Source organism: Camelina sativa, chromosome 14 (assembly GCF_030686135.1).
Source record: "Camelina sativa cultivar CO46 ecotype springtype chromosome 14, ASM3068613v1".
NCBI lineage: Eukaryota > Viridiplantae > Streptophyta > Magnoliopsida > Brassicales > Brassicaceae > Camelina > Camelina sativa.
The window spans coordinates 1,404,210-1,430,151 of record NC_141893.1 but is presented as its reverse complement, the minus strand read 5'-3'; the positions used below and the strand labels follow the sequence as shown (position 1 = coordinate 1,430,151).

Sequence of the window (25,942 nt, the reverse complement as noted above, 5' to 3'; positions counted from 1 at the left end):
AATTTGTAATTCTTTTAACTTTAGGAGCATTTTGATTTTTACATCCACAATTTTTAGTTTTTTACCCTATAAACTTTACAAAAGAACAGTTTATACTTTTCTAATAGAATAACAGTCTTACTATTACATTTTTATAAAGAAGAAAATATCGAAAAATGTACTTGCCGCAAGAGACAAGTTTTATGAAAAAGTGAAATTACATTAATTCTGTACAGAAAATTAAGGATCTTTCATCACGCAGTCACTAAATTGGACATAATAAGAGCTTGGGAAAAGAATTAACAAAACAAATACTATAACGTATAATGTCGGGTCTAAAAACGAAATTTTTTTTTGTAATGGGGTCAAAATAATAAAAGAATGAATTGGTGAGAGAATCACAAGAGGTATTTGCAAGAAACAACCCCACAACAAGTAAAACTTTACACTTTCCTAATCTTCTTTCCTTTTGGTTCAAGAAGGCACCTCTCTCCACCTCAGACTAAAAAAACAGAGGAAGAGCTTTTAGAATCTGAGCTTCTCTATTCCAAGGAACTAGTGCAAGAATACAAAGTCTGGATTTTCCAGAAGCTCTTTAGCCGGTTTTACACTCGCAAAATCTTTTTCGTGCATCGAACTGGATATTTCGTCGATTGAGAAGGGTATGCTGCAGCAAAGACAAGAAGATCATCCCGTTATGGTTTTTTACTTTTTACTTTTTACTGATTGATACTTAAGCTTATCAAATCTCGCGAGAGAGTTACCTGGAATTATCATCCAACAAGAAGGAATTGCTGTCTGCATCGTTGGATTCCTCTGTCATGAGCGCACGCATGCTCGATATTACCTGTGATAGAGGTTTACACTTTGCTCAGCATCTTAAAAAGGGGTTGAAATTGACCCTAAAAATTATATTTATCTTTTTCAGTTAGATACCTCTTGAGACACACTTCGGGTGTTATAGCAGTCGTCCCAGTATAATGTGCATATCCGGTAAAGTTGTTGGACACTAAGGATCTGGAATAAATTGAATCAAGAAAACGATTGAATAACGAGTCTAAGCCAGTAAAGAGTATCCTCAAAACATGTTTGTAGATACTAAGAAGGAGCTTTACCGGGCAAAGATCATGTACTATATCATCATATGACACTCTGTACTTTTGGTGGATAACCTGAAGAGGAACGAGGAGAAGAGAGCTATTAGTATGGTTTAAGGAAAGTCAGTTGAGACTAAGAATAACTATATTACCCATATAGATCGACATAAGATTGTGTACAAGAATGTTTGGTTTCAGTAATCTAACGAAAGCAGTAGCCAAGGTTTGAGTCTTTCAGATATTGGACTATAACAGCAGTCTAATAAGTACAAATTATAAAGTATGCAGAGATTGTTACGAGAGACTATTCAGTCTTATCACAGAACAAACCAAAATAAAACACAATTATCAGCAGTTAATCAGTTTCTTTGGAAGCATAGTCAGAGTTCATCAAGAGGGTAAAACATACCAGGAACCCAACAGCTTGTCTGATGTGTTTCAGTTCATCCCAAGATGGCCCAGCATACTGCAAAGTCAAAGAATGAATTTAAATGATATAATGAGACGCAAGAAAGTTTCTATAATTAAGAAAGCTTTGAGAAAGTTTCTATACTTCATTGACTTGGCCGCACCACAACTCTAGCTCTGCAAGCCCAGACTTTACAAATTCTCCATTACTGAATGTACAGCACTCTTTACGCAGTAGAAGGCTGTTTGAAGATGTTAAGGGAGAAAAAAGTAAGAAAACTGTGGACTATGGTCTAGCCTTCAGAAGGAAAATTGGGCAATAAAAACAGTCACTTTGTTTAGTTTACTGTAGATGTCTTGTATTCAACTTGAACAGTGACAAGTATCGGTAAAAAAGTGCGTAGAAACCGTTAAATGTAGCTTTCAGGTATTATTTACCTGTTAAACAGTTGCACATTGATGAACGAGAAAGTTTGAGTGTGTAACTTTTGGATGAGTACCAAGGGAACCTGTAAACCATCAAACATATGAGAATTTAAGGAGTTGAAAACAGATCAGTGTCATGGTAGTTTTACTATTTCCTTACATAGTTTTCTTTCATTATGGCAAGAAGCAAATTGAGACCATCAATAATGCTCTGCCAGTGAATAGCAGGGGAATCTTTTCCAACAGACCTACCAGATCTTTGCATCCCTCCTTTTGAAATTCTCGGTGCCTGAAAGCCAGTGGCCACATCCTTAGGAAACAACATAAAGACAGGAAAAAAAAATAGAGACGTCAATGAAACCTGAATGCACAGAGATATTAAAGCTGAGAGCTCTTTCTTCAAGTTATCTCTAATCATCCCAAATATTTTCTCTACATATGCTGCAAGCTGTTGCTTGAAAAGCAGAGCCGGGTATTTTGCCTCCACTGGGCGGATCACCGCAAGAGCAGCAGCTTCAGCCGCAGCAGCAAGGTTTGGTGAAGAGCGGAAACTCTGATTACCGATAAGGGAAAGAATAGTTAACATTCTTGACATTGAAAGTAAAAGATTCGTCAAAAAGCTCTACTAACATAAAAGTTTATATACCAAGGCCATTCTTCCAAACAAGGAAGTTGTGATAGGTGGCTTCTTGCTTGCAGTTGTTCCAGTGCCACCAGTTTTAAGACTTTTTTGAAGTAAAAACAGCAGTGCTGATGTGTTTGTCAACCAATATGCCAAATGACTATTGTCATCTTCATTCTGAAAAGATAAAATTTCAGTAGAGCGGTTAAAACTTCCAATTTAACTAAGGTAAAATCAGGTTTGTCACGCAAATAATTATTTCTATACCTAGGGATTAGTAACTGACAAAAACCGTCTACAAAGAGTTGTTAAAACATACACAAGAATCCTCATTTGGGACATATCAGTATCTTCATAATGCCAAAAAAATGCAGATCAATTTACCTCAATCGCGGAACCAATCATCTCAATAAGACGATCAAACGCACTAGTCTTCTCTGATTCAAAGCACTTCCAGTGAAGAAGACACTTGTATATTGTAAATGCAGCAATAGGTTTCCCATTACTGAAACCGATGTTTTCCTTGACACAGTTAATGAGAGTATCAACATTCTCCTGCAGAGATAGAGTAAATCAGTTTAACGGAAATACGTATTAAAACTGTTTGCATATATAGTATAAAGTGATTGGCCCGTACAAGTTGACGTTCTGCAGCAGATCTCGCAGCATTTCCATCGAACTCAGCTTCCTGGAAAAGTATATTCCTCAGATGAATCAACCAATAGAAAATGCAAAAGAAAAAGATATGAGAAATCCAAGAGATCAAGATGTTATTTTGGAAGAACTATCCTACATTGAACTGGTTTTCCAAGTTTGTACGGTGTCCATTTTCCAGATTCTGCAAACAGGAATCAACAAAAAGTTAAACATCAGGCACAAGTATAAGGTAATCCACAAGACCATATATCTTAGTATCAAAGAAACATTCTACCTTAATAGTTGCAGTTGGAGGATGCCCTGTTACAGTTTTCGCAGTCGTGTTTAAGATCGTTTGCTGAAGCATAATTTGTTTCTCGGCTTCCATGTCTGAAATCTTCTCTTCAAGCCTGAAAATGAAACATCAGCTATCGTTTGAACAAGATAAGTATATATTACTACCAGTGCTAAATGAGAAATTCATGCAAAACAGTACCTCTGCATTGCAGTCTTCAACTTCGCTACTTTAGATTCTGCCGCCAACGCTTGCTTTAGTCTATCCTGACTAATCTTGCTTGTCTCCTGAAGTTCCTTTGCTGTTTCATCTATCTTTACCTCAAGAGAACTTACCATCCCCTGCATAAGACAAGCAATATAGAGGAGACCAATACTTTTCAGCAGATTTTTCCAATTGGTGGTTTTATGGATCCCCAGTTAACTATGATAAGCTACAGATCCACAATCGAGACTCACCTTCAACTTTTCATTTTCATTTGTGAGTTTCTCCATTAATTCCTGGTCAACTACAGGAACCTCCTTAATAATAGGGAGCACCTCGGAAACTTTCTTGGCAGCTTCACGCTCTTTAACAAGCAATGCCTCAGTTTCTTTAAACTTATTTTGTATTTCCTCTAAAGAAGACTCATATTTTGCATTTTCTTGCTTTTTGGCCTCTTCCAGGTCAGTCTGCAGCATTGGGAATGAAAAGAGGGTAATTTAGCAATTTTGATTCAGTGCAGTAAGAAGTAGATTTGACAAGGAAAGAAAAAACTCACCCTCATTCGTTTTTCTAACTGTAATCTCCATGTCAGTTCCTCAACTTGCTTCTCTAGCTTGTTTTTGGCTTCTTGAAGAGCTCCTGTTTCTCGAGCAGCCTGTGAGTCGAATGAATTATAGAACTGTGTTACTTTTCATACAAAACAAAATATTAAGAAGTCAACTTCATAAAATAGTTCATTTCGACCAAGTACTAGGATGGTCAGATAAAAGAAGCAAAACTAAACGAAGAAAGAAACCACAACTCACCATCTTAAGGTTTTTGAGTTCTTTCCGCGCAACTTTTCCTCTCCATGCACATTGTGTCGTGATAGCTGCTTTCTTTAGTTTTCTGTAATGCAGCCGAGCCAAGTATACACGACACCGGCTCTGTATTGTGAAATGGGTGTTGTCACGATTAGAACGCGACACAGAGAAAAACCATTAGTCCCGTTGTTATTCGACGGTTTTCTTGCTACTGTTCAGTAATTTTGAAACATCATACCTGGATTATTGTTGCAGCTTTAGTCTGCCTTCTGAAACACAGTTCCTTTCGGGAAACCATACCACGCATACCCGCTTGAATTGAAATAGTAGCAGAAAATAGCTCAGTGTAAGCTTTCCTAGCCAGAAACTTACGCAAGTCTCTCTGGATTTTCAAAACAGCAGATTCCCTACGCATGCCTTCGTAAATACTTCTAGCAAGATAACCTGAAAAGATTGTGACCCAAAAGTTAGTTTTAGAAGTAAACTGAAAAACAAAGACAAACAAGAAGAAGATGACAGTCTACAGTCTTGAAGAGAGTAGTAATTACCTCTGCAAACTGCCTGGATCTGTGTAGCAGAGATACGCAGCTGGATAAAAGCTTTCTTCGCAAGATAAGATCGCACTTTTCTTTGGATAATGCTCGCCGATCTTCCCAAGATTTCAGTTCGCCGAGTATCCAAGTCTGCCATTTGTCCGGCCCTAAGAAAAACCTTTGATTTACCAATCTACAAAAATAAACCCTTCCAATTTCAGGTAACTCATTATAGAAGCAGACTGAAGAAACTGACAAATAATATTCTGCTGATTAAAGAAATTACCTGATATCCTTCAAGTCCGGCCTTATCAAGAAGCTTCTTGCAAGCAGCTGGTTCATCAGAACTAGTAAAAAAAAACAGAGGAGTCAGCAAGACAAGTCATTGAAAATGACCTCGCATTCAAAGGATATCCGAGGAGGAAGAGATATCTTACTTCTTGTCCAACACTTGTGGAGCAATGATACCAAATCTGTTCAAGAACTCGTCAAAGTGCTTCCTAGTAGGATAGCCAGCACAACTAATCCGGATTGCCTCCATCACTCCCTGAGGTCAGAACAATACCCAAAAAAACATCATTCTTCTGGAATTGATAATTTTCACGAGAAGCTTGATTATTTAACTGAAAAGAGATGTCATTCGCACCCCGCAACGCAATTGCTGTAGAACATTTTGGTTCTCAAAGATTCCAGGCTTCAAAAGGTTATTAGGCTTTATACATCTGATATAATGTGGCTCCGTTGTATTGAGAATCTCAAGCAGTGATACCAATTGTTGCTGCAAATAAACACAAACATAGAATCTGTAGCCTTTAAAAAAAACAGATTAAAACATGCTAATGTGAAAGTGGAGATAAAAATCAGACTCACCTTGAAACGGGTACCGATAGAGGAAAACTTTGATTGTTTGGAATCGTCAGATAATGGTGGGAACAAGTTTGCAACAAAAGAACATGTAGAAGCATTTAATAACGCTTGATGCTCTGCAATAACATAATCCTTGTTCTTGTCTAGAAAAAATTCTGTCTGATACGTGACCTGGAACAAGAACCCTCATTGGTTGTTAAACGAAATATTTACAACCCAACTACTGACTATATTCTATAACTTTTCACGTATCATTTGAACCAATGAATTCAGCGGAGAAGCAAAAGATGCTCACATCACCAGCATAATGACAAATTGTGAAGTCACTGCGAGCCAATTTCGGCTTGGTAAAGCGCTTGTGGTTTTTGTATGTCTGATATAGCTTCTGAGCAAATGTCTCGTGTGTTGATCTAGGAAACATACTGCAAAAGGAAAGCATCACTTCAGATACATTTCTTTAGAAAGAAAAAAACGTTGGAAAATTAATTTGAAAGGAGAACAAATTAGATTGGGTTTCAAACTCACCAAGCTTCATCTAGAAGAGCGATAATACCTCCGGGTTTCTGAAGGTAAAAATAAACAAACACCAAAAATGAGAAACTAATCAAACGAGATCCATAACATAAAATTATCAATGACACAACAAGACAGATAGCGATCACAACTATGGTTGAGAAAAGCATCACTAAGAAAAAACTAAGAGAACAATTTTGGGTGTCTTAGAGGCTTTAAGAGCATCCTAAAACATGTTAGACATTTCAAGGATCACTGTGCATGAATGAAAAAAATAGAGATTATCACAGGATACCTTTTCTATTAGGTCTAAAATATCTTGATTGTCAACAAACTCAATATAGCTCCAGTTGATCTCCTCCTTTTTATACTCCTCTTGCTCCATTTTAAAGACGTGCTGCATAGTATGATGTCAAATAAATTAGAAACCTACAGAACTCCAGAAATGCAGAAGGCCGAAAATGAAAGAGGTTATTTGATCAGAACCTGATTAAAGTGCTGCTGAAGTTTCTCATTAGTCAAATTGATGCAAAATTGCTCAAAACTGCAAAAAAAAAAAAAAAAAAAAACAGTAAGCAGTGGGACAAAGAACACAACAAACTAGAATCCAACATGGTCATAAATTTTGACGGTAACATAGTAAATACTTTCCCTCAGATAAGTTTCATCAGTTGTATAATATAATTATCTAACGATAGCCCGTTTCGAATAACATTTTAGAAGGGTAAACTCACAAGCTCAAATAACAATAGGAAATAGAAAAATCTCAACTGTCCACGTTAAAAACAGCACTGCCGCCCTTGACGATGAAACAGATCAGACCAATATAGAACACTAAGTAAGAGCAAGACATGACACATTGAAAACTCCATATGTTAAGTCAAACAACCAGAATTTCTAATTTTTGTAGACCTTTTCTTGATAAGAAACCCATCTATGTAATCTGAAAACAATAGGCATACCGGTTAAGCACCTGTTTGTCTTGAAACTCTCGAATCCATAAATATCCAGAACACCAATCAAGTACTTTGAATCAGGATCTTGACCAATTTGAGTATTAATCTTCTCAACGAGCCTAGACAGACAGAAAAATATTTAGTATAAAACAGCTCTGTTTGAGAAACAATTCACACTTATGTTTTCCAATGAAGAGAATTAGCTACTGAGAATGTTTTCGTCAGTTGTAAACAGAGAAACTCACCAGTCAAACAACCTTGAGTACATGATTTTGGCCAAAGCATCTCTGCTAAGAAGAGCTGCTTCTGGATCAAGAGTTTTTGTGATTGTTTCATCACGAGTTACCATGATACGCTTGCATAGAGAATCCTCAAGTGATTTTTCATCACACCTGCAACAAAAGATCGTGTGAGTATGGATGCCGACTCCAGTCACATACAGAAGCAACCCACTCCAGTTTATAAGTCAAGCCACTTACATGAGAAGCTCGGCGGCGGTTCTTAAATGAAACCAAGATTTTTCATCTCTGGGAATTGATGAATCAATCTCTGTTCCTTTAGCAAATTCAATATTCCCCAGATGCAGAATGGAAGCCACAACGCGGAAAATTGCATCCTACCGACATACCGGAAATGTTAAGAAGTTGGTGACCAAGTTAATATACCAGGTTTTACTAAATTCAACAGATGGAGTTACCTGCTCCTCAGTACTGATCCCAACGACATCCATAGCCTTTCTTGTTGCATGATATTCCTCCGCATCATTCATACCATCCAATGCTATACACTTAGACTGATTGAGATAGTGGTATGTCTTGGGATCACCAAGCTTAAACCTCTTAACATCCTGACAGTAGAGATAAGATGTACTTTAGTATGCCGTGAATCAGCAGCTACTTCACTGGTTATTTATAAAGTTAATATTGATCTGGAAACTTACTTCTTCTGGTGCAGCACAAATCATGTAGAAACAATGATAGTTTCTTTCGGGATCAGACACCTGACAAACACGCGATCTTTCCAACAAATAAGTTCTTATAGCAGCTCCAGATATCCTCCCCGATTCGTCAAATTGAATCTCCACGAACTTACCAAATCGACTATTAAATACACAAACAATATATTTCAAACCTTTCACATACAACAAAAAATAATAATAATAACTGAAAGAATGCAAAGCAAAGTACAGGGAAACCTCCTTACCTGGAATTATTGTTCCTAACAGTCTTTGCATTTCCAAAGGCTTCTAAAACAGGATTCGACTGTATGAAAAGTAAATATAAGCAATAAGAAACAGATCAACGCAATAAGCCAGTCTAGGACACTAGAATCACTTTTTTATTTACTTACTTAAGTTTCTAGTGCAAAATAAACTCTGAATTTGTAATAACTGATAAGGTGAAAATCTGACTGTTCTATAAATAAGAAAAGAAAAAAAAAGCATCTTTTCACCTCCAACACTTTCTGCTCAACACTTCTTCCCTCAGCAGCAGCTCTCCCACCCATGTAGGCAAGATATCTCATAAGCAACTTTGTGCTTTCAGTTTTACCAGCACCACTTTCTCCGCTAACCAGGATTGATTGACTAACTCCTTCATTAACCATCTGTCTGCGATAGAATAAACCAAGCAAACAGACCAATTACATCAATGATAACATTTGAAAAAAAAATAAAAAATAAAAGCAAAACATTTTTGAATGAGTATGTGCTAAATTACCTATATGCAGCATCTGCAACGGCAAAAGGATGTGGACTCAGCTCACCGAGGGAAGCCCCTTTATATTCAGCCATCATATGGCTACTATATAGATGCGGAAGTCTTCTAAATGGGTTAACAGCAATCAGTATGCTTCCTGTATATGTCTGAAAGTAAAACGGGATTCAGTAGCCATTGTGAATTATAAACATATGTAGAGTAGTACATGTGCTTTTAACCATACAAGAAGTTTAATCTCAGTGAAGTTACTCACATAAATTTCATTAATATCATATCTTGATTGTAAATTCTGAAGAACTCCAGGTTCATGTAAATAAGCCAGTCTTGTCATATCTTCCACGCCAGATGCTGGCGCTTCGACATCTTTTGGATATATATTGGAAGCGTTAACAACGACCTGTGTTTTAAAAAAAAGAAAAAAAGTTTTTCGTAAAAGGTTCTCTTGCTTCCAGAGCCAAACACACAAAGCAGAGGAAGATATTGTATGATTAATAAAAAGAACATCTGAAAAAGGCCATCAGAGTCAAAAGGGCAGGATAATAAAGCACATACTTGTTTCCCTGAAGTGCAGAGAACTTTGATCTGGTCACCATTAATCTCAACAACTTCACCATCTAGCCATGCTTCATCGGGGTCCTCCACCCACACATGGGACCCAACAGCAGGATTGAAGGCAGCAACCTGCAGAAAACAAAGGGAGTTAAAAGGGAATAGTTTCTCCATTAACAGATATATAAAGAAGAACTGGTGAAGTTATGTCACTTTGTTTTAATTATATTCCGAGGAAGTCTTTACTTGTATGTATGTAAACAAGAACTTAACATCACTCAAATAACATTGCAACAACAAATTCAAGCTTCCATGACGTATACAAGATTGCATAGTATAATCGAACGGTAGTGCGTTTTGAAAACAATGAAACTTGCATGTAGCTTCAAAATAGCATATAGAACTTGATGCTGGTAACGAAAACAGCATTAATGCACCTACACGTCTAAACGTTTCTGTAAGCACTGGTAGCTAAATGTCAGACAAAGATAGGGACTAAACACGAAAGACTAACAGACATGTCTGGGATTGAAGTCAAAATATCTGCCATGACTCAAAAAAACAGCACAAAGGAGCATTTTGCAAAGATTGTAAAATATATATATATATATATATATATATCACAATCGCCAAACTAAAAAAATTCATCAATGATGACTCAGATTCAATAAAACGTCAAACACACGAGACAAACAAATCAGAAAACATAAACCCTTTCAAAAATGTAATCATCGTAAACAAAACGCATTTCAAAAATGTAATCAGAAAAGAAAATAAAACATTTACCATAATTTTGTCTAACGAATTATTACAAACTCGATGCTCTTTTTTGCTTTCTGTAAGGATGGATCTAAGTTGACGATTCAGAGCAACAACATTGAACTTCTCTTCTTGTTAAACTAAGCCCATCCGATATACACCGACAATGCGAATGCGATAATGCTTCGAAACGAGATTCAATCCCCAGAAAAGCAAAAAACAAAAAAAGGGTGAAATCGAAAGGCGTTGTTTCTGATTCTTGATTTGTTGTAATGTCGATGAAAAAGTTTTTCCTTTTATCTGTCAGATTATAAATTTTTTGGTTGTTTGGGGCTTTCTTCGTGCTTCCCTCTCCCCCTCCTTTACCTCCCCCCACCTTTGGGATTTGTTTTTTTTTTTTTTTCTCTCTCTCTGAGAAAATTAATAAAGTAATTTACTTTAATTAAAATGACAGCATCATAACTAGACGTTGAATTCATACACCTTCTTCCCCATACTACCCCTGTCTTTTCTTCTATATTACGACCTTCTATTTCGGACGCGGAAATAAAAATACTAATTTTGTCTGATTTCTTACAATATCTAATTTTTTTTTTTTTTTTGGTAATCAGTAGTAGTAATAATACAACTCATGTAATAGTTTTTATTTTATTTTATTTTATTTTTATATGTATATGTATTTTCAGGCTTTCAGCTAAAAGAATTGAGAATGTGTTAAGTGTTAACTACTAGCAAAAAGGTACGGAAAAAATTATGGAAATATTCAAATATCGGATGGAGAGAACCCGAGTAATGAAAAGCACTAAAAAGCATATACTACTGTAGTTAAAGGTTCCTTCCTTCGTATGACAATATATGTGGGCTTCTTGTAGAAGATGGGCCTTTTCTGTATTCTAATCAGTGTTGGGTTTTTCTTTGCCGCATCATATTGGGCTTTAGCGTCAAAGTAAAAACTAACAACGGGTTAATGGCGGCTTAACTTGAACCTGTGTATATGAATAGTGTTAAGGTTTTTTTTTAGTAGTTCAGTAAATTATTAACTTCTTCTAGTTTTTTTTGAATTACTAAGAAGTTCCAGGCCTAGGTCCGTATATCCCCTCAGCCACAAACCAGAGCATTTTATAAGTTCCAGGCCTAGGCCCGTATATCCCCTCAGCCACAAACCAGAGCATTTTATATGTAGAAGACATTAAATGAAAGAAACCCATGAAGCGAAAAATGAAAACACAACTGTGACAGAAAAAATGCATGCCCATATATAATTGATTTTATTGGAACTAAAAAAAAAAGAAAAAACGTTAAGATAACAAACCTGCAAAACTCTTAAGTCCATCCCTTTTCTCTGCTCGTGGAAGTTTTATAAGTTTCAATGTGCTATTTGAAACATTTTTTTTTTTGGATAAATCAAAGTCTAAGTAGGTCAAATTGTCCTAAATGATAATTTATGGTTACAAAAAGGATTATAAATATCTCCCACTAAACAAGAGAACTAAACTAATTTAACCGGAAGAATGTCAATATATAAAGAACTACTGCAGACTGCAGTGTAGTACTAATATCCACAATTAATGCAGAGTACTCTTGACAAAATACTCTTTTGAGACAAAATTGCTGTTCCATAGACCTTTGAGGTTTGACCCGCCACGAGGATTGAGCGTCTCTTCTTTCCACCATCCCTTCTCTCACGCGTTAAACTCAGCGCGTGAACACACGCCTTTTAAGCTGAAAATAGTACTAATAATAAATTAAAAAACAGAGGATAAAAATAAAGTGGATCCCAGTGAATCAGGAGCAAAGCAAATAGCATACGCAGCCGCAGAGCCATGTAATTGGTTGATGAGTAGACGTTGTTATTCCACGCGCGACCAGAGCGAGAGCCGTGAAGCTCGAGGCTGTTCTGTCCCTTTCTTTATGTTCGTTCTGTTTTTTTATTGAAGTCTACACATACATACTTACCTTATTTTCGAATTTATTCGAAGCCGTGATTAAAAAAAAATCATATTTAAGGTGAAAAATATATCTGACTTTACAAGAAAATACAAAATCAAGATTCTCTCCCATGGCACGCTCTCTCTTGCTAATGTCTGTCTGTATTTTCAGAGACTCTTTTCACTCAATTTCTCTCTCTCTCTCTACTCTCATTCCTTGTCTTTTCGTTTTCCTTGTTCTTTTAAATTTTTAATCTCTCTTTCTTCTGTCAAGTTAATTTCCATCTTCTTCTACTATCTCTCTCTCTCTCTTCTCCATTGTTGTTGTTTATATCTCTGTTTTTAACCTGTAATGACTACGGCTAAAACCTGCTCCGGCAACGAGAAGCTCGTGGTGGAAGTAGTGGGAGCCCACAATCTCCTGCCAAAAGATGGCGAAGGGTCTTCCTCTCCTTTTGTGGAAGTGGAGTTCGAGAACCAACGTCTCCGAACTAAGGTCAAACCCAAAGACTTAAACCCTATCTGGAACGAGAAGCTCGTCTTTCACGTCATCGACCTCAGATATAAAACCCTAGAAATCAGTGTTTACAACGAGAAGCGTTCCTCAAACAGCAGAAACTTCCTGGGTAAGGTTAGGGTTTTGGGTTCCGGCGTTGGGAGGGAAGCAGAGTCAGTGGTTCAGCTCTATACTCTTGAAAAGAGGAGCCTTTTCTCGTCCGTGCGTGGAGAAATCAGCATCAAACACTACATCACCACAACGGCGGAAAACGGTGAAAACGTCCGCCGGGTTAACGGGTCGGTGGTTCAAAGAAAAGCAAGAAAGTACAGAACTTAACCTCTTCCATGGCGATTCAACAACAACAGCAACAGCAACAGATTGCTCTTCACAATCACAACATTGGAAATCAACAGCAGAACGGTCAAGGACAGCGGATGCTACCGTTTTATCCAAACCAAGGTGAGATAAAGCCTCTTGTGATAACCGCTCTTCCCGGGCCAATGTCCGGACCCGGACCTGTCATCTACGCAAACGGGTTGAGTGAGTTTTCGCTTAAGGAGACAAAGCCTCGTCTGGGAGGAAGTAGTAGTGGCGTTGGCGGTTTGAGTAGTCACAAGGATAAATCAAGCTCGACTTATGATCTCGTTGAGCAAATGCAGTACCTTTATGTAAGAATCGAGAAAGCTAAGGACTTGTCAGTGTCCAGCGAGGTCGTGTCGGAAGTGAAATTGGGTAATTACAGGGGAGTTACTAAAAAAGTGAGTTCGAATTCGACTAACCCCGAGTGGAATCAAGTCTTTGCCTTTTCCAAAGAAACCATTCAATCATCTGTTGTTGAGGTGTTCGTCAAACAAGGTAACAAAGATGAGTATACGGGTCGGGTCTGGTTTGATTTAAGCGAAATCCCAACCCGGGTTCCTCCAGATAGTCCCTTAGCTCCGCAATGGTACAAGATAGAGAGTAGAAACGGAGGTAGATGCGGTGGAGAGCTTATGGTTTCGGTGTGGTTCGGGACTCAAGCTGATGAGGCTTTCGCTGAGGCGTGGCATTCAAATGCTGGAAACGTTCACATTGAGGGACTCTTATCGATCAAATCAAAGGTTTAATTGTCTCCTAAGTGTTAAAAGTAATTCATCATCACTTTCACATGTGCTACAAAGATTTACTGAAAGTCAAAAAGAGAAGGTAATTAAATAGGACGGTGCTTCTATTGTTGAAATAAGAAGTGGTGGTTGTTATGTTTGTCAACAAAAGTGGGCTGCAAGCTTCCTATAAATAGAGAGAGATCAAGCGAGAGCAAATCATCCCATAGCATCCAATATAATAAAGAGAAGTTGCAATACTAAGCAACATATAAATAAGAGAGTGTGTGAGGTTTGGAAAAATAACGAGTGGTGTGAGATTTGAGTGTTTTTACTATAAGTTATAAACTTTGTATTGTGAGTGATTTACAAATAAATATAAGAGTGTTTTATTTAGTTGGCTTATATATTTGTGGTTAATTTATAAATTGTGTATTTACAAGATACCAATTATACTTTAACCCAATATTAAACCGATTAATTTCTCAACATTTGGTATCAGAGCGAAGTCGATCCGACCAACTCTAATATATATTTGTTTAGTTGTTATTTGGAAGCTTTTGGTAAAATCATGACGGATTTTACTACCTCTATTGAGAAGCTCAATAACAACAATTATGGGTCATGGAGTACTCGCATGAAGTTTTATTTGCACGGACAAGAACGAGATGCTCAAGGAAACCATGAGAGAAGTTTCCAATCAGGGGGAGCTCGAGGAGCTCAAAATAATCAAGGTGGTCAGAATCGATGGCAACAAAATAATAATGAAAGTGATGCATGTTACCATTGTGGCAAGAAGGGACATTATGCAAGAAATTGTTGGTCAAAGAAAGTTGAAGGAAATGCTGCCACAAGTTCAAAGAATGAAGGACATGGAGAAGAAGATTGGGAGTTTGAAACTTCTTTCTTTGCGGAGGAAGTGGATCTTGATGATGGAAGAGAGGAAGACTCAATAAAAGAATTTGCACTCACCGCTGTATGCGATCACTCAGTCGACTACAAAAATGATTGGATCGTTGACTCTGGGTGTTCAAATCATATGACAGGAGATGTGTCAAAATTAGTGAACATCACAAAATACAATGGAGATCGTGTTATTATAACAGCTGATAACACACAATTGCCAATAGCCCATGTTGGTGAGACAAATCTACCACAAAAGAATGGACATGAAGAAATTCAACTTCGAAATGTTTACCATGTCCCAGGAATGAAGAAGAACCTGTTATCCGTACCCCAACTCACAAGTGCAGGCAACTACGTACTGTTTGGTCCAGAAGATGTGAAGGTGTATCGAGAATTAAAAATTATTGGCACACCGTTCATAGAAGGACCAAAAATGAGGGCTATTTATGTGATGTCAGCAGAAGAAGCCTATGTTGAAAAAACGAGGAGAAGTGACACTGGCGACTTGTGGCATGCACGACTCGGACATGTCAATTACAGCAAATTAAAGATTATGATGCAGAAGTCGATGTTGAAGGGACTCCCACAACTTGAGATGAACCATGAGATTGTGTGCGCAGGATGCCAATATGGTAAGGCACATCAATTGCCTTACAAGGATTCAAATTTTAAAGCTAAGGAGCCGTTGGAGCTGGTTCATTCAGATTTGCTGGGAAAAATCAAACAACCATCAACACGTGGTTATCAATATTTGATAACCTTTATTGATGATTTTTCAAGATACGTATGGGTTTATTTTCTAAAGCATAAAGATGAGGCTTTAGAAAAATTTAAAGAATTCAAGACCACAGTAGAACGTGAGCTCGGTAAAACGATCAAGTGCCTACGCACTGATAATGGAGGAGAATACACTTCAAACGAGTTTAACAACTACCTTAAGGAGGTTAATATTCGGAGACAACTCACTTGTGCAAAAACTCCACAACAAAATGGAGTAGCCGAAAGAAAGAATCGCCACCTCGCAGAAATTTGTCGAAGTCTTCTGCACGCTAAGAACGTTGATACAAGATTTTGGGCAGAATGCATGAAGACGGGTGTTTATATCACCAATAGGCTGCCACAACCAAGATTGGAGTTTGTTTCACCATTTCAGAAGTTATATGATGTGAAACCAACGGTCAGTTACTTTCGAGTATTTGGATGTGTGTGCTATGTTTTTATTGCCGATGAAGATCGCAGTAAATTTGACAAGAAGGCCATTCGCTGCATTTTTGTGGGATACGACGAACAAAAGAAAGGCTGGAGATGTTGTGATCCCAATACAAACAAGATATATGTCTCACGAAATGTTGTATTCGATGAGGCATCTTCGTGGTGGGCAAACAAGGTAGCTTTACCAGATACGCATGAGTTGCAAGAAAAATTACAAACGAAGTTACAACTAGAATCGTCTCCTGGCAATGAAGACACAGAAGAACAGTTACCGTCACCTCAATCGAACGTTGGATCCAAGTCAAGAAGCCCTTGGAAAACAGGTGTTCATGAAACACCAAATGAAGTGGAGACCACTCAACAAGAAGAACAACAAGTGGAGCCAGTACAACCTCAACTACGAAGGTCTATAAGAGAAAGACGTAAAAATCCAAAGTACATAAATGCTGCGTATGCTGAAGTTAAAGAGCCAACTACATTCGAAGAAGCGTCAAGGAATCCAGAATGGAGAAAAGCTATGGAAGAAGAAATTTTGGCACTAAAACAAAATCAAACTTGGAATTTAGTGCCTAAACCGGAAGGTGTTAAACCAATATCCTGCAAATGGGTTTACAAGCTGAAAACTCTTCCAGACGGTACAATCGAACGATACAAGGCCCGATTAGTTGTACGTGGATTTTCTCAAGAGTATGGTATAGACTATGATGAGACATTTAGTCCAGTGGCAAAGATAACCACAGTTCGTGTGCTACTAGCACTAGCCGCAAGTAAGTCATGGAATTTATGGCAGATGGATGTGAAGAACGCTTTTCTAAATGGAGAACTTGATCGTGAAATTTATATTGATCAACCCCAAGGATTCGTAAATCACGAAAAACCAGAGTATGTGTGCAAATTAAAGAAGGCTTTGTATGGTTTAAAGCAGGCGCCTAGAGCATGGTACGGGAAGATTGCGGAGTTTTTAGTCCAAAGTGGTTATCATGTTGCCCCATCAGATTCGAGTCTGTTCGTGAAGATTCAAGGAGAAAAATTATCAATTATTCTTGTATATGTCGATGATATAATCATCACCGGAGATGACACGGGCGAGATTCAAAGGACAAGGGAAAACTTGTTTGTTCGATTTCAAATGAAAGAACTTGGTGAATTAAATCACTTCCTAGGATTGGAAGTTGAAAGAACAAAAGACGGCATATTTCTTGGTCAACAGAAATATGCAAGAGATCTCATTCAGAAGTTTGGGTTAGCTGAGTGTAAACCAATCACTACACCAATGGAGCCAAATTTGAAGTTGTGTGCCTATGATGGAAAAGACTTGGATGATACAACAATGTATCGACAAATCGTAGGTAGTCTTATCTATCTTACTCTTTCTAGACCCGACATAACTTTCGCTGTAGGCGTTGTTAGCAGGTTCATGCAGAAACCGAAGAAACCACACCTTGAAGCAGTTAAAAGAATCTTGAGATATATCAAAGGCACGATTGATTGGGGACTCCTTTACAAGAAAGGAGTACAAAGTAAGCTCAATGGTTATTGCGATGCTGACTATGCTGGAGATCATGACACTCGGAGGTCAACTACTGGATATGTATTTAACCTTGGTTCTGGAGCTATATCATGGTGCAGTAAGAGACAACCTACCGTTTCTCTTTCAACCACAGAAGCAGAATATAGAGCAGGAGCAATGGCAACACAAGAATGTGCTTGGTTGACTCAACTCATGAAAGATTTAAACCAACCGATAGAAGATGGAGTTCCATTACACTGTGACAACCTGTCAGCAGTTCGTTTAGCCGAAAATCCTGTTTTTCATGCTCGAACAAAACATGTGGAGGTACATTATCATTTCTTGCGAGAAAAGGTACTTCAAGGAGATATTGTCATGAAACCAATCAAGACACAAGATCAGGTTGCAGACATCTTTACAAAAAGCTTATCTGCATCTAAGGTTATCGGATTTCGAATGTTACTTGGAATGACTACACGCACAAGGAAAGTTGATAATGAGGGGGAGTGTTAAAAGTAATTCATCATCACTTTCACATGTGCTACAAAGATTTACTGAAAGTCAAAAAGAGAAGGTAATTAAATAGGACGGTGCTTCTATTGTTGAAATAAGAAGTGGTGGTTGTTATGTTTGTCAACAAAAGTGGGCTGCAAGCTTCCTATAAATAGAGAGAGATCAAGCGAGAGCAAATCATCCCATAGCATCCAATATAATAAAGAGAAGTTGCAATACTAAGCAACATATAAATAAGAGAGTGTGTGAGGTTTGGAAAAATAACGAGTGGTGTGAGATTTGAGTGTTTTTACTATAAGTTATAAACTTTGTATTGTGAGTGATTTACAAATAAATATAAGAGTGTTTTATTTAGTTGGCTTATATATTTGTGGTTAATTTATAAATTGTGTATTTACAAGATACCAATTATACTTTAACCCAATATTAAACCGATTAATTTCTCAACACTAAGTTATGGTACCTTAGGGTTTCAGTTATTGAGGCTCAGGATGTTGCAGTTATGGACAAAGGATCAAGTATCATGAGGTTTCCAGAGCTTTCCGCGAAGCTACAAGTTGGTAATCAGATTCTGCGGACTGCAATCTCATCTACAAGTCTTAACCGGAGCTTTTCGAATCCGTATTGGAACGAGGATTTGATGTTTGTGGTTGCAGAACCGTTTGAGGATTACGTTACAGCTATTGTGGAGGATCGTGTGGGTGGTGCAATGGGAGGACAAAACAATGTGGCTGTTGGGAGGGTTCAGATTCCGGTTTCTGCTGTTGAAAGAAGAACGGGAGATACACCTGTTGGTTCGAGATGGTTTAGTCTAGATAACGGTAACAACAACAACCGATTTGGTTCGAGAATTCATCTTAGATTATCACTTGATGGTGGCTACCATGTTTTGGATGAAGCAACAATGTATAGCAACGACGTTAGACAGACAGCGAAAGAGCTTTGGAAACCGCAAGTTGGGCTTCTAGAGATTGGAATTCTTAGTGCAACAGGTTTGATGCCGATGAAAGTTAGGGACGGGAAATCCGGTGGAACTGCCGACTCCTACTGCGTGGCTAAGTACGGGCCTAAATGGGTCAGAACAAGGACCGTTGTGGACAGTCTCTGCCCAAAGTGGAACGAGCAGTATACTTGGGAAGTGAATGACCCTTGCACAGTTGTTACCGTCGGTGTGTTCGATAACGCACGTATTGATGGGAACAATAATAACTCGCGGGATGCGCGGATTGGAAAGGTTAGGATTAGGTTGTCTATGCTAGAGACAGGACGAGTATACACGCATTCGTATCCGTTGATTGTGTTGCACGCCAGTGGAGTGAAGAAAACCGGTGAGATTCATTTAGCGGTTAGGCTATCGTGCGGCAACGCTTTTAATATGCTCCAGATGTATATGTCACCACTGCTTCCGAAGATGCATTACACTCAGCCATTAGGCGTTCATATGCTTGACGTTTGCGGTATCAAACCCTAAACGCGGTTGCTGCCAGGCTGAGTCGAGCTGAGCCGCCTTTAGGTCATGAGGTTGTGGAATATATGCTCGATCACGATTTCCATGTTTGGAGTATGAGAAAGAGCAAAGCCAATTTTTTCCGGCTGGTTAATGTGATTTCCGGTTTGGTTGCCGTTGCTAAATTGGTCAAAGTTATGAGACGTTGGACTAAACCGGTCTACTCGACGGTTTTTGTTTCGGCTTTCTTGTTTATGGTTTTGTTTCCGGAGCTTCTGTCGCCGTGTTTGTTTCTTTACGCGGCTGCGGTTGGCGTTTGGCGTTTCAGGCGGTGGCCTAGAAATCCACCGCACATGGACGCGCGTCTTTCCCACGCGGAGACTGTGTTTCCCGATGAGCTTGACGAAGAGTTTGACACGTTTCCAACGAGCAGAGGATTCGATGTCGTGAAAATGAGATACGATCGAGTTAGGAGCATTGCTGGGAGGGTTCAGACAGTGGTTGGTGACATGGCAAGTCAGGGAGAGAGGGTACAAGCGTTGTTGAGCTGGCGTGATCCGCGTGCTACTTTTCTCTTCTTGGTGTTCTGTTTAATCGCCGCGGTTGGGTTTTACGCTGTGCCGGTTAAGTTGACTATGGCTGTCTTCGGTCAGTATTATCTACGACCACCTCGGTTCAGGAGGAAACTGCCGTCGCGAGGGCTTAGCTTCTTTAGGCGGCTGCCGTCTAGAGCCGATAGCTTGCTTTAGAACAGGTCAAGGGTATTATCGAGTTTTGTTTTTTAAGTTTTTGGTAGACGCTTCTTGGTTCAATGTATCTTAATTTGTTTTGGGTACAAACGGAAAATCGAACCGGTTTAAGCATGGTACAAAGCTGTTGTGTTAATGATTAGGATGCTTTGCTGTTCATTACAAAAGTTTGCTAACTGCTTGTAGTTTTTCTTTGGTCCCGAACTTCTTAAGTGGTAAACAAAAGTATAGACATAAAACATAATATCAAAAATACCCATTTTGATTCACTAAATTTAAGAATTTGCCAACATTTTTATTAATTGCAGTTCAATACTTTCATCATATCCATTCTTCAGCCAACTTTAATAAATCTTGTGCAGGATAAGATACTAAACTAAATTAACGATTAACGATTTACAGGATAACTTAACACTTTTGAACTTGATTTCTTTTTTTTTTTTTTTGTGGTAGGGCTTGAACTTGATTTCTTTAGAACTATAAATTTCCATATAATCTGAATGTGTCCGTTGCTGCTCCATCCGAGAGATTGGTTCAATGGAGGAAACTATAAGGATTACAATTCTCTCTTCAAATTTTACGAGGGTAGATATCGAAATAATAGAAAAATAGAAGGGTATGTAGTAAATTTTCAAAAGCATGTGTTGAGATAATCAAGAACAGGGGCATTTCAATTAGATAGAAGGAAACAAAAAAAGGAGATCCTTCTTAATGTATCGCAGACCTTGTTCCTCAGCTATTATGGCCTCCTCCTGTTAGGTTTCTTCGTCGTCGCTCTTTCATCGGAATTTAAATTCCACCCATCTCGAGGACGGAGCCGCCGGCGAGGAAATTCGGGAAGATTAGATCGGCGATTTGGCCTTGTTCTTCTTCAACTAAAGATCTTCTAGTTAGGGTTTCGTCCCCTGTTTTGGCAGCATCTATGGATTCTCTGTCCACTGGGGTATTGATATGAATTTCAGCTTTAGAGATGACGGAATCTATCTGGTCACACGATCAACCTTCTCCACAGTCCATGATACCATCACCAAAACCAGTGGCTAATGTCCATCGCCAGAGGTCAGAGCTTACTTAATTGACTTGACTTTGAATTTTGAATTGTACTAGAACCTTGTGACGCCTCTTAATTTTAGAAACTTGGAACTACTTTGCTCATGTTTTGGAGATCCAGCGTTAGATCAAGTAATTAGAAAGCTTGTTTTGGAGATCGTTGATATGCTGGTTTCTAAATCTTGTCTTACGATTGGCTATATAAGTATTTTTTGAAGTGGTAGATCTCATGTAGTATAGAGTTTTGGCATTCTAATTATGTTAAAGTGGACAATTGTGCGGCTTTATAGTGAGTCTGGGCTAGTTTCAGCAGTTCAGACAACAGTATTAACTTGGAAGTGATAATTGAACTTGTAACCTGAAATTTTCATGTTTTTGCCATTTCCCAAACCTGCTGATCTGACCGGATCACTTTTGACATGGTTTGAATTCAGGTGTAGAAGCGTCTTCAAGTTGCTTGTCCAGAGGGAAATTTCACCAAAAACAAAGTTTGTGCCAAGAAAACGGTGGGGTGAAAGCCGATGGGATGCTGATTCGTCGTGTGGAACCAGTAGCGAACCAGTGAGCGAGCAGGGACATAATCTTATTTCATGGTACCTTGCATTCATCACTTATTCGCTCCTTTATTTCGAAACTGATGTATCTTCTGTGAAGATGAATTAACGTGACCCTACCCCGTTCGAGCTTCTGAATGTATACAGCTTTCCTTTTATGCAGGGTCGAGGCAGAGTCATTGCAGCATTTATCTGCTATATACTGTCCTCTTGTACCTCCTCCAAGGTCAACTATCGCAGCAGCTTTTAGCTCTGATGGAAGAACTCTTGCGTCTACACAGTAAGTATTATGAATCGATTTTGTTGTAATTTAATCTTTCCCGTTTGCTAATGGGATTTACTTGAATTTTTTTTTATATCTTGAAGTGGTGACCACACAGTAAAGATTATCGATTGTGAGACAGGAAAATGCTTAAAAGTTTTGAGTGGCCATCGGAGGACACCTTGGGTGGTGAGTCAGAGATTAATATCCCTTTTCTCATAACTTCATTGACTCCATGATTTACCATGGTTACTAGGTAGCAGTTAAGGTTTCCTAATCTTGCATCCTTAAGAAATCTGGTGGTGATCTTTGTCATTAGTTTTGTAAGTTGGATGATTTGTGTCAACTTTGTTATATACGTTTTTGGTGTAGCTAGTTAGAAAATACTTGCAATGGATTAAGTTGATTCGGCTTGCTTGAAAAGATAATTTGCTATGCGTTATACCCACTGCTTAACTATCTAATGTTACTGAGTTCTCTACAGGTCAGATTCCATCCACGCCACTCAGAAATAGTTGCTAGTGGAAGTTTAGATCATGAGGTGCGCTTATGGAATACAAAAACTGCGGCATGTATTAGATCTCATGATTTCTGTAAGTGCTAGTCAGTATATTTCTTTGTTTTTTCTCTATTCTACTTTTCATCCAATTTACTCCTGGTCTCTTTCTCTCCTCTTTAAACAGATCGACCTATTGCTTCTATTGCTTTCCATGCTGATGGTGAATTACTTGCTGTTGCATCTGGTCATAAGGTATCTTATTCCCGTTGAATTCTCTCATGATTCACTAGCTAGTTGGAGGCAGCTAAGCCTTTTAGAATAATTTATTTGATCTAAATGTCTTACATCTGATGCTTTTTCTTTTTTGAAGTTGCACATATGGCATTATAATAGGATAGGGGAGGAATCCTCACCAGCAGTTGTGTTGAAGACAAGGCGTTCCCTGAGAGCTGTACACTTTCATCCACATGGGGTTCCTCTTCTCTTGACTGCAGAGGTAAGCTACAGATTGAAGTTTGGGTTACTGATCTGCCACATTGTGGGCTTACTCTTTAAACTACAAATGGCAGGTGACTGACATTGATTCATCAGATTCCGCAATGACAAGAGCAACATCTCCAGGTTATTTGCGATATCCACCTCCTGCAATTTTCTTCACCAACACACAAAGTGGCAGTCGTACCAGTTTGGCAGCTGAACTGCCACTTGTGCCATTACCGTACTTGCTTTTGCCTTCATATTCTGCTGATGATCCACGAATACAATATTCTACTGGTAGTACTGGTTCAAGAAGTGCACAATCGAGGTTTCAGAGTAATCAAAGTTCTGTAGAACATGGCGGCAGAACAACTTCACCTTCTCCTCTTCCCATGGCTATGTCTGGTGATCTTTCTGGTTCCCATCATGTCCCAGAAAACTCTGCAGGCAACCCAGTTGCTGGCCAAGCTGGAGCTAGAAACTCTACCACTGCAGTTGATGCCATGGATGTAGACGAAGCTCAACCTGTTGGAAGAAACAGTCTCCCTGGTCAAGTTTCAAGTCAGCCAGATTTACTCGAGTTTGGACAACTTCAGCAGTTGTTTCACTTTAGAGACAGAGGTTCCTGGGAGTTACCTTTTCTACAAGGGTGGTTGATGGCTCAAAGCCAAGCTGGTGCTAATCCAGTGGTTCTTCCTAGTGGTAGTAATGGTCATGTCAACTCAACTCCTTTTACGGGTTCGTCTTCAGCATCTCATTCATCCACAGCCAGTCTAGAGGCTGCAGTAGCGTCATTAGAAATTCCTGGTGGTGTTAACTTATATGGGGTTTCTGCAAGAGGTGATTCTCGGGACCGACTTATACAGTCCCGCTTCGCAGTATCTGGTTTAGCAGAAGGTCTTTCCTCTCGTAACACTCAGCATGAAGGAACTGATGCTCAGCCTGTGGTAAACAGAATCCCGTCTGAACTGGCTACTTCAATTGCTGCTGCAGAGTTGCCGTGTACTGTCAAACTGAGAGTGTGGTCACATGACATTAGAGACCCATGTGCAATACTGAAGTCTGAAAAATGTCGAATAACTATACATCATGCTGTCCTTTGCAGGTAATTTGTCTCCTTAATATTGTTGTGCTACAACTAGATGATAGTATTTCTCTTTTTGATGGAGATACATGATGTGTGGTTATCTTTGCAGTGAGATGGGATCCCATTTTTCACCATGTGGGAGATATTTAGCAGCTTGTGTCGCATGTGTTATTCCTCATGCTGAGACAGATCCTGGTTTGCAGACGCTGGTCCAACAAGATTCGGGGCTTGCGACTTCCCCTACTCGACATCCAGTCACAGCACATCAAGTCATGTATGAACTTCGTGTGTATTCTCTCGAAAAGGAATCGTAAGTGCTTCTTTCAATTTGATTTTTGGTCTTAATTATTACTTTTTCAGATTTTTACACTGAAAACTTAAGAGAAAGTATCTTATGTATGTGTACAGATTTGGTTCAGTACTTGTGTCACGAGCAATTAGGGCGGCACATTGCTTGACCTCTATCCAGGTTAGCCACTTTTTAGGGAATTATTGGGTTGGGTATATTTGTTAGACATAAGTCTCTGACAACTTTTTGTGGATATAACATGCTCAAGGTTGTTTAAGTACGTCATAACTGCAAAGGTCATTGAGATTATCACCACTGATATAGTTGTTCACTAATTTGTATTATTGTGATGAAACACCTTATGATTAAAAAATTTCCGTGCAGTTCTCACCAACCTCCGAGTACATATTGCTTGCATATGGTCGGCGTCATGGTTCTCTTTTGAAGAGCATTGTGAGTGATGGAGAAACAACATCACATTTTTTCACAGTGTTGGAGGTAATGTCTATGCTTCCGTAGTTACGAATCTCTAGGCTAACAGAAAAGAATAGCAGACCCCATTTTATATCTTACACTTTGATATTATACAAAGATTTGTTTTTTTTTTTTTCGTTTTCTATTCCATCAGATTTACAGAGTATCAGATATGGAACTGGTGAGAGTACTTCCAAGCTCAGAGGATGAAGTTAATGTTGCCTGCTTTCATCCTTCTCCTGGGGGAGGTCTTGTCTATGGAACAAAGGTAAATAATCTAGAAATATAATCATAATGTGAAACTCTTCTTGGCGATACAACTTTTACTTGTACTGATATTTGCTCAATATTTATCTCAGGAGGGAAAACTAAGGATCTTCCGGTACAACACAGCTGCTGTATCCAACCTCACTGCACCTAACAGCTCTCCTGATGAGAATCTGTCCGAGGTAGAATTATTGACAAGGTTGATTTTCTTGGAACAATTTAAAAGAAAATGAATGAAGGCAATTTTGAACTAACATATGATATATTCCTATTTCCGTCGGCGGAAAATTATGAACCACAGGTGCAGACATATGCATTAGAATGCTAGATGGAGCAGAATTTTGGGTCTCAACCATCAATACACACTCTTATTGAAAGATCTTGCATCGCAGGATTATTTATATTCCTCTGTTTCTTTTCGGGTAAACCTCAATTCTGCTTGCTTGCTGTCCTACCAGCTGTGCGATTCGAGACCTGTGAAGCCTTTTCTATGCACAGACAAGATGGTGGTCTCTTCTTCCTTTATTTCTTATATACTGTGGTTGGTCGCATGTTAGGATGGCCTCTCTCCAATTTGCGACCCTTTTTTCTTTGAAAAAAACAAAAACAAAAATGAAGCAGGTTTCTGAGTCTGTTGTTTAAAAGACTGCAGAAAAATGTAAAAAAAAAAAAAAAAAAGATATTTTTTTTGTTTGTTGTTGTAGCTTTGTAACTAAGTTTGTAACCACGGTTTTCCTCTGTAAGATTTCTTTTCCCCCTTCTTTTTTCATCT

The 25,942-nt window shown here is 38.6% G+C and overlaps 2 protein-coding genes and 1 pseudogene across 4 annotated transcripts; 2 read left to right on the top strand and 1 right to left on the bottom strand.

The window, feature by feature from the left end:
• Positions 1 to 178: 178 nt before the first annotated feature.
• On the bottom strand, positions 179 to 10,814 carry LOC104738928 (myosin-8-like). 2 transcript variants are annotated; one of them, XM_087484789.1, is made up of 39 exons: positions 10,393 to 10,814; positions 9,610 to 9,738; positions 9,311 to 9,454; positions 9,058 to 9,203; positions 8,792 to 8,948; positions 8,543 to 8,601; positions 8,280 to 8,439; positions 8,037 to 8,186; positions 7,819 to 7,955; positions 7,585 to 7,731; positions 7,357 to 7,458; positions 6,870 to 6,927; positions 6,679 to 6,780; positions 6,396 to 6,433; positions 6,166 to 6,292; positions 5,874 to 6,041; positions 5,650 to 5,781; positions 5,441 to 5,550; positions 5,290 to 5,350; positions 5,019 to 5,196; positions 4,709 to 4,914; positions 4,474 to 4,593; positions 4,224 to 4,322; positions 3,922 to 4,134; positions 3,665 to 3,804; positions 3,464 to 3,578; positions 3,326 to 3,370; positions 3,170 to 3,220; positions 2,917 to 3,087; positions 2,557 to 2,709; positions 2,272 to 2,463; positions 2,071 to 2,199; positions 1,923 to 1,993; positions 1,630 to 1,726; positions 1,486 to 1,542; positions 1,095 to 1,151; positions 916 to 996; positions 744 to 826; positions 179 to 646 (listed from the first exon to the last, which is right to left on the bottom strand). In XM_087484789.1, the coding sequence occupies exons 1-39, from the start codon at positions 10,393 to 10,395 to the stop codon at positions 535 to 537; spliced, it is 4,500 nt and encodes a 1,499-aa protein (XP_087340915.1). In that variant the 5' UTR covers positions 10,396 to 10,814; the 3' UTR covers positions 179 to 534. The 2 variants fall into 2 exon arrangements, with proteins under 2 accessions (XP_087340915.1, XP_087340916.1); XM_087484790.1 differs by lacking the exons at positions 7,585 to 7,731; positions 7,819 to 7,955; positions 8,037 to 8,186; ... (5 more) ...; positions 9,610 to 9,738; positions 10,393 to 10,814 and having other exon boundaries at positions 7,346 to 7,427.
• A 7,703-nt stretch (positions 10,815 to 18,517) lies between these two features.
• On the top strand, positions 18,518 to 20,211 carry LOC147927746 (multiple C2 domain and transmembrane region protein 10 pseudogene; annotated as a pseudogene).
• A 511-nt stretch (positions 20,212 to 20,722) lies between these two features.
• LOC104738926 (uncharacterized) lies at positions 20,723 to 25,931 on the top strand. Of its 2 annotated transcripts, none has more exons than XM_087483988.1 (14): positions 20,723 to 21,270; positions 21,696 to 21,854; positions 21,979 to 22,095; positions 22,182 to 22,266; positions 22,562 to 22,670; positions 22,761 to 22,828; positions 22,947 to 23,072; positions 23,146 to 24,158; positions 24,250 to 24,450; positions 24,549 to 24,609; positions 24,814 to 24,927; positions 25,058 to 25,171; positions 25,263 to 25,352; positions 25,472 to 25,931. In XM_087483988.1, the coding sequence occupies exons 1-14, from the start codon at positions 21,182 to 21,184 to the stop codon at positions 25,496 to 25,498; spliced, it is 2,373 nt and encodes a 790-aa protein (XP_087340114.1). In that variant the 5' UTR covers positions 20,723 to 21,181; the 3' UTR covers positions 25,499 to 25,931. The 2 variants fall into 2 exon arrangements, with proteins under 2 accessions (XP_087340114.1, XP_087340113.1); XM_087483987.1 differs by having other exon boundaries at positions 25,263 to 25,369.
• Positions 25,932 to 25,942: the final 11 nt, after the last annotated feature.

Coding starts and splice junctions, on each gene's coding strand:
- LOC104738926 (XM_087483987.1), top strand. CDS start 21,182: ATGACGGAATCTATCTGGTCACACGATCAACCTTCTCCACAGTCCATG. Junction 22,096..22,181: donor AGAACTCTTGCGTCTACACA/GTAAGTATTATG, acceptor TATATCTTGAAG/TGGTGACCACACAGTAAAGA. Junction 22,829..22,946: donor CTGTTGCATCTGGTCATAAG/GTATCTTATTCC, acceptor TCTTTTTTGAAG/TTGCACATATGGCATTATAA.
- LOC104738928 (XM_087484789.1), bottom strand. Junction 6,293..6,395: donor GCTCTTCTAGATGAAGCTTG/GTGAGTTTGAAA, acceptor TTCCTTTTGCAG/TATGTTTCCTAGATCAACAC. Junction 2,464..2,556: donor TGTTTGGAAGAATGGCCTTG/GTATATAAACTT, acceptor ATCGGTAATCAG/AGTTTCCGCTCTTCACCAAA.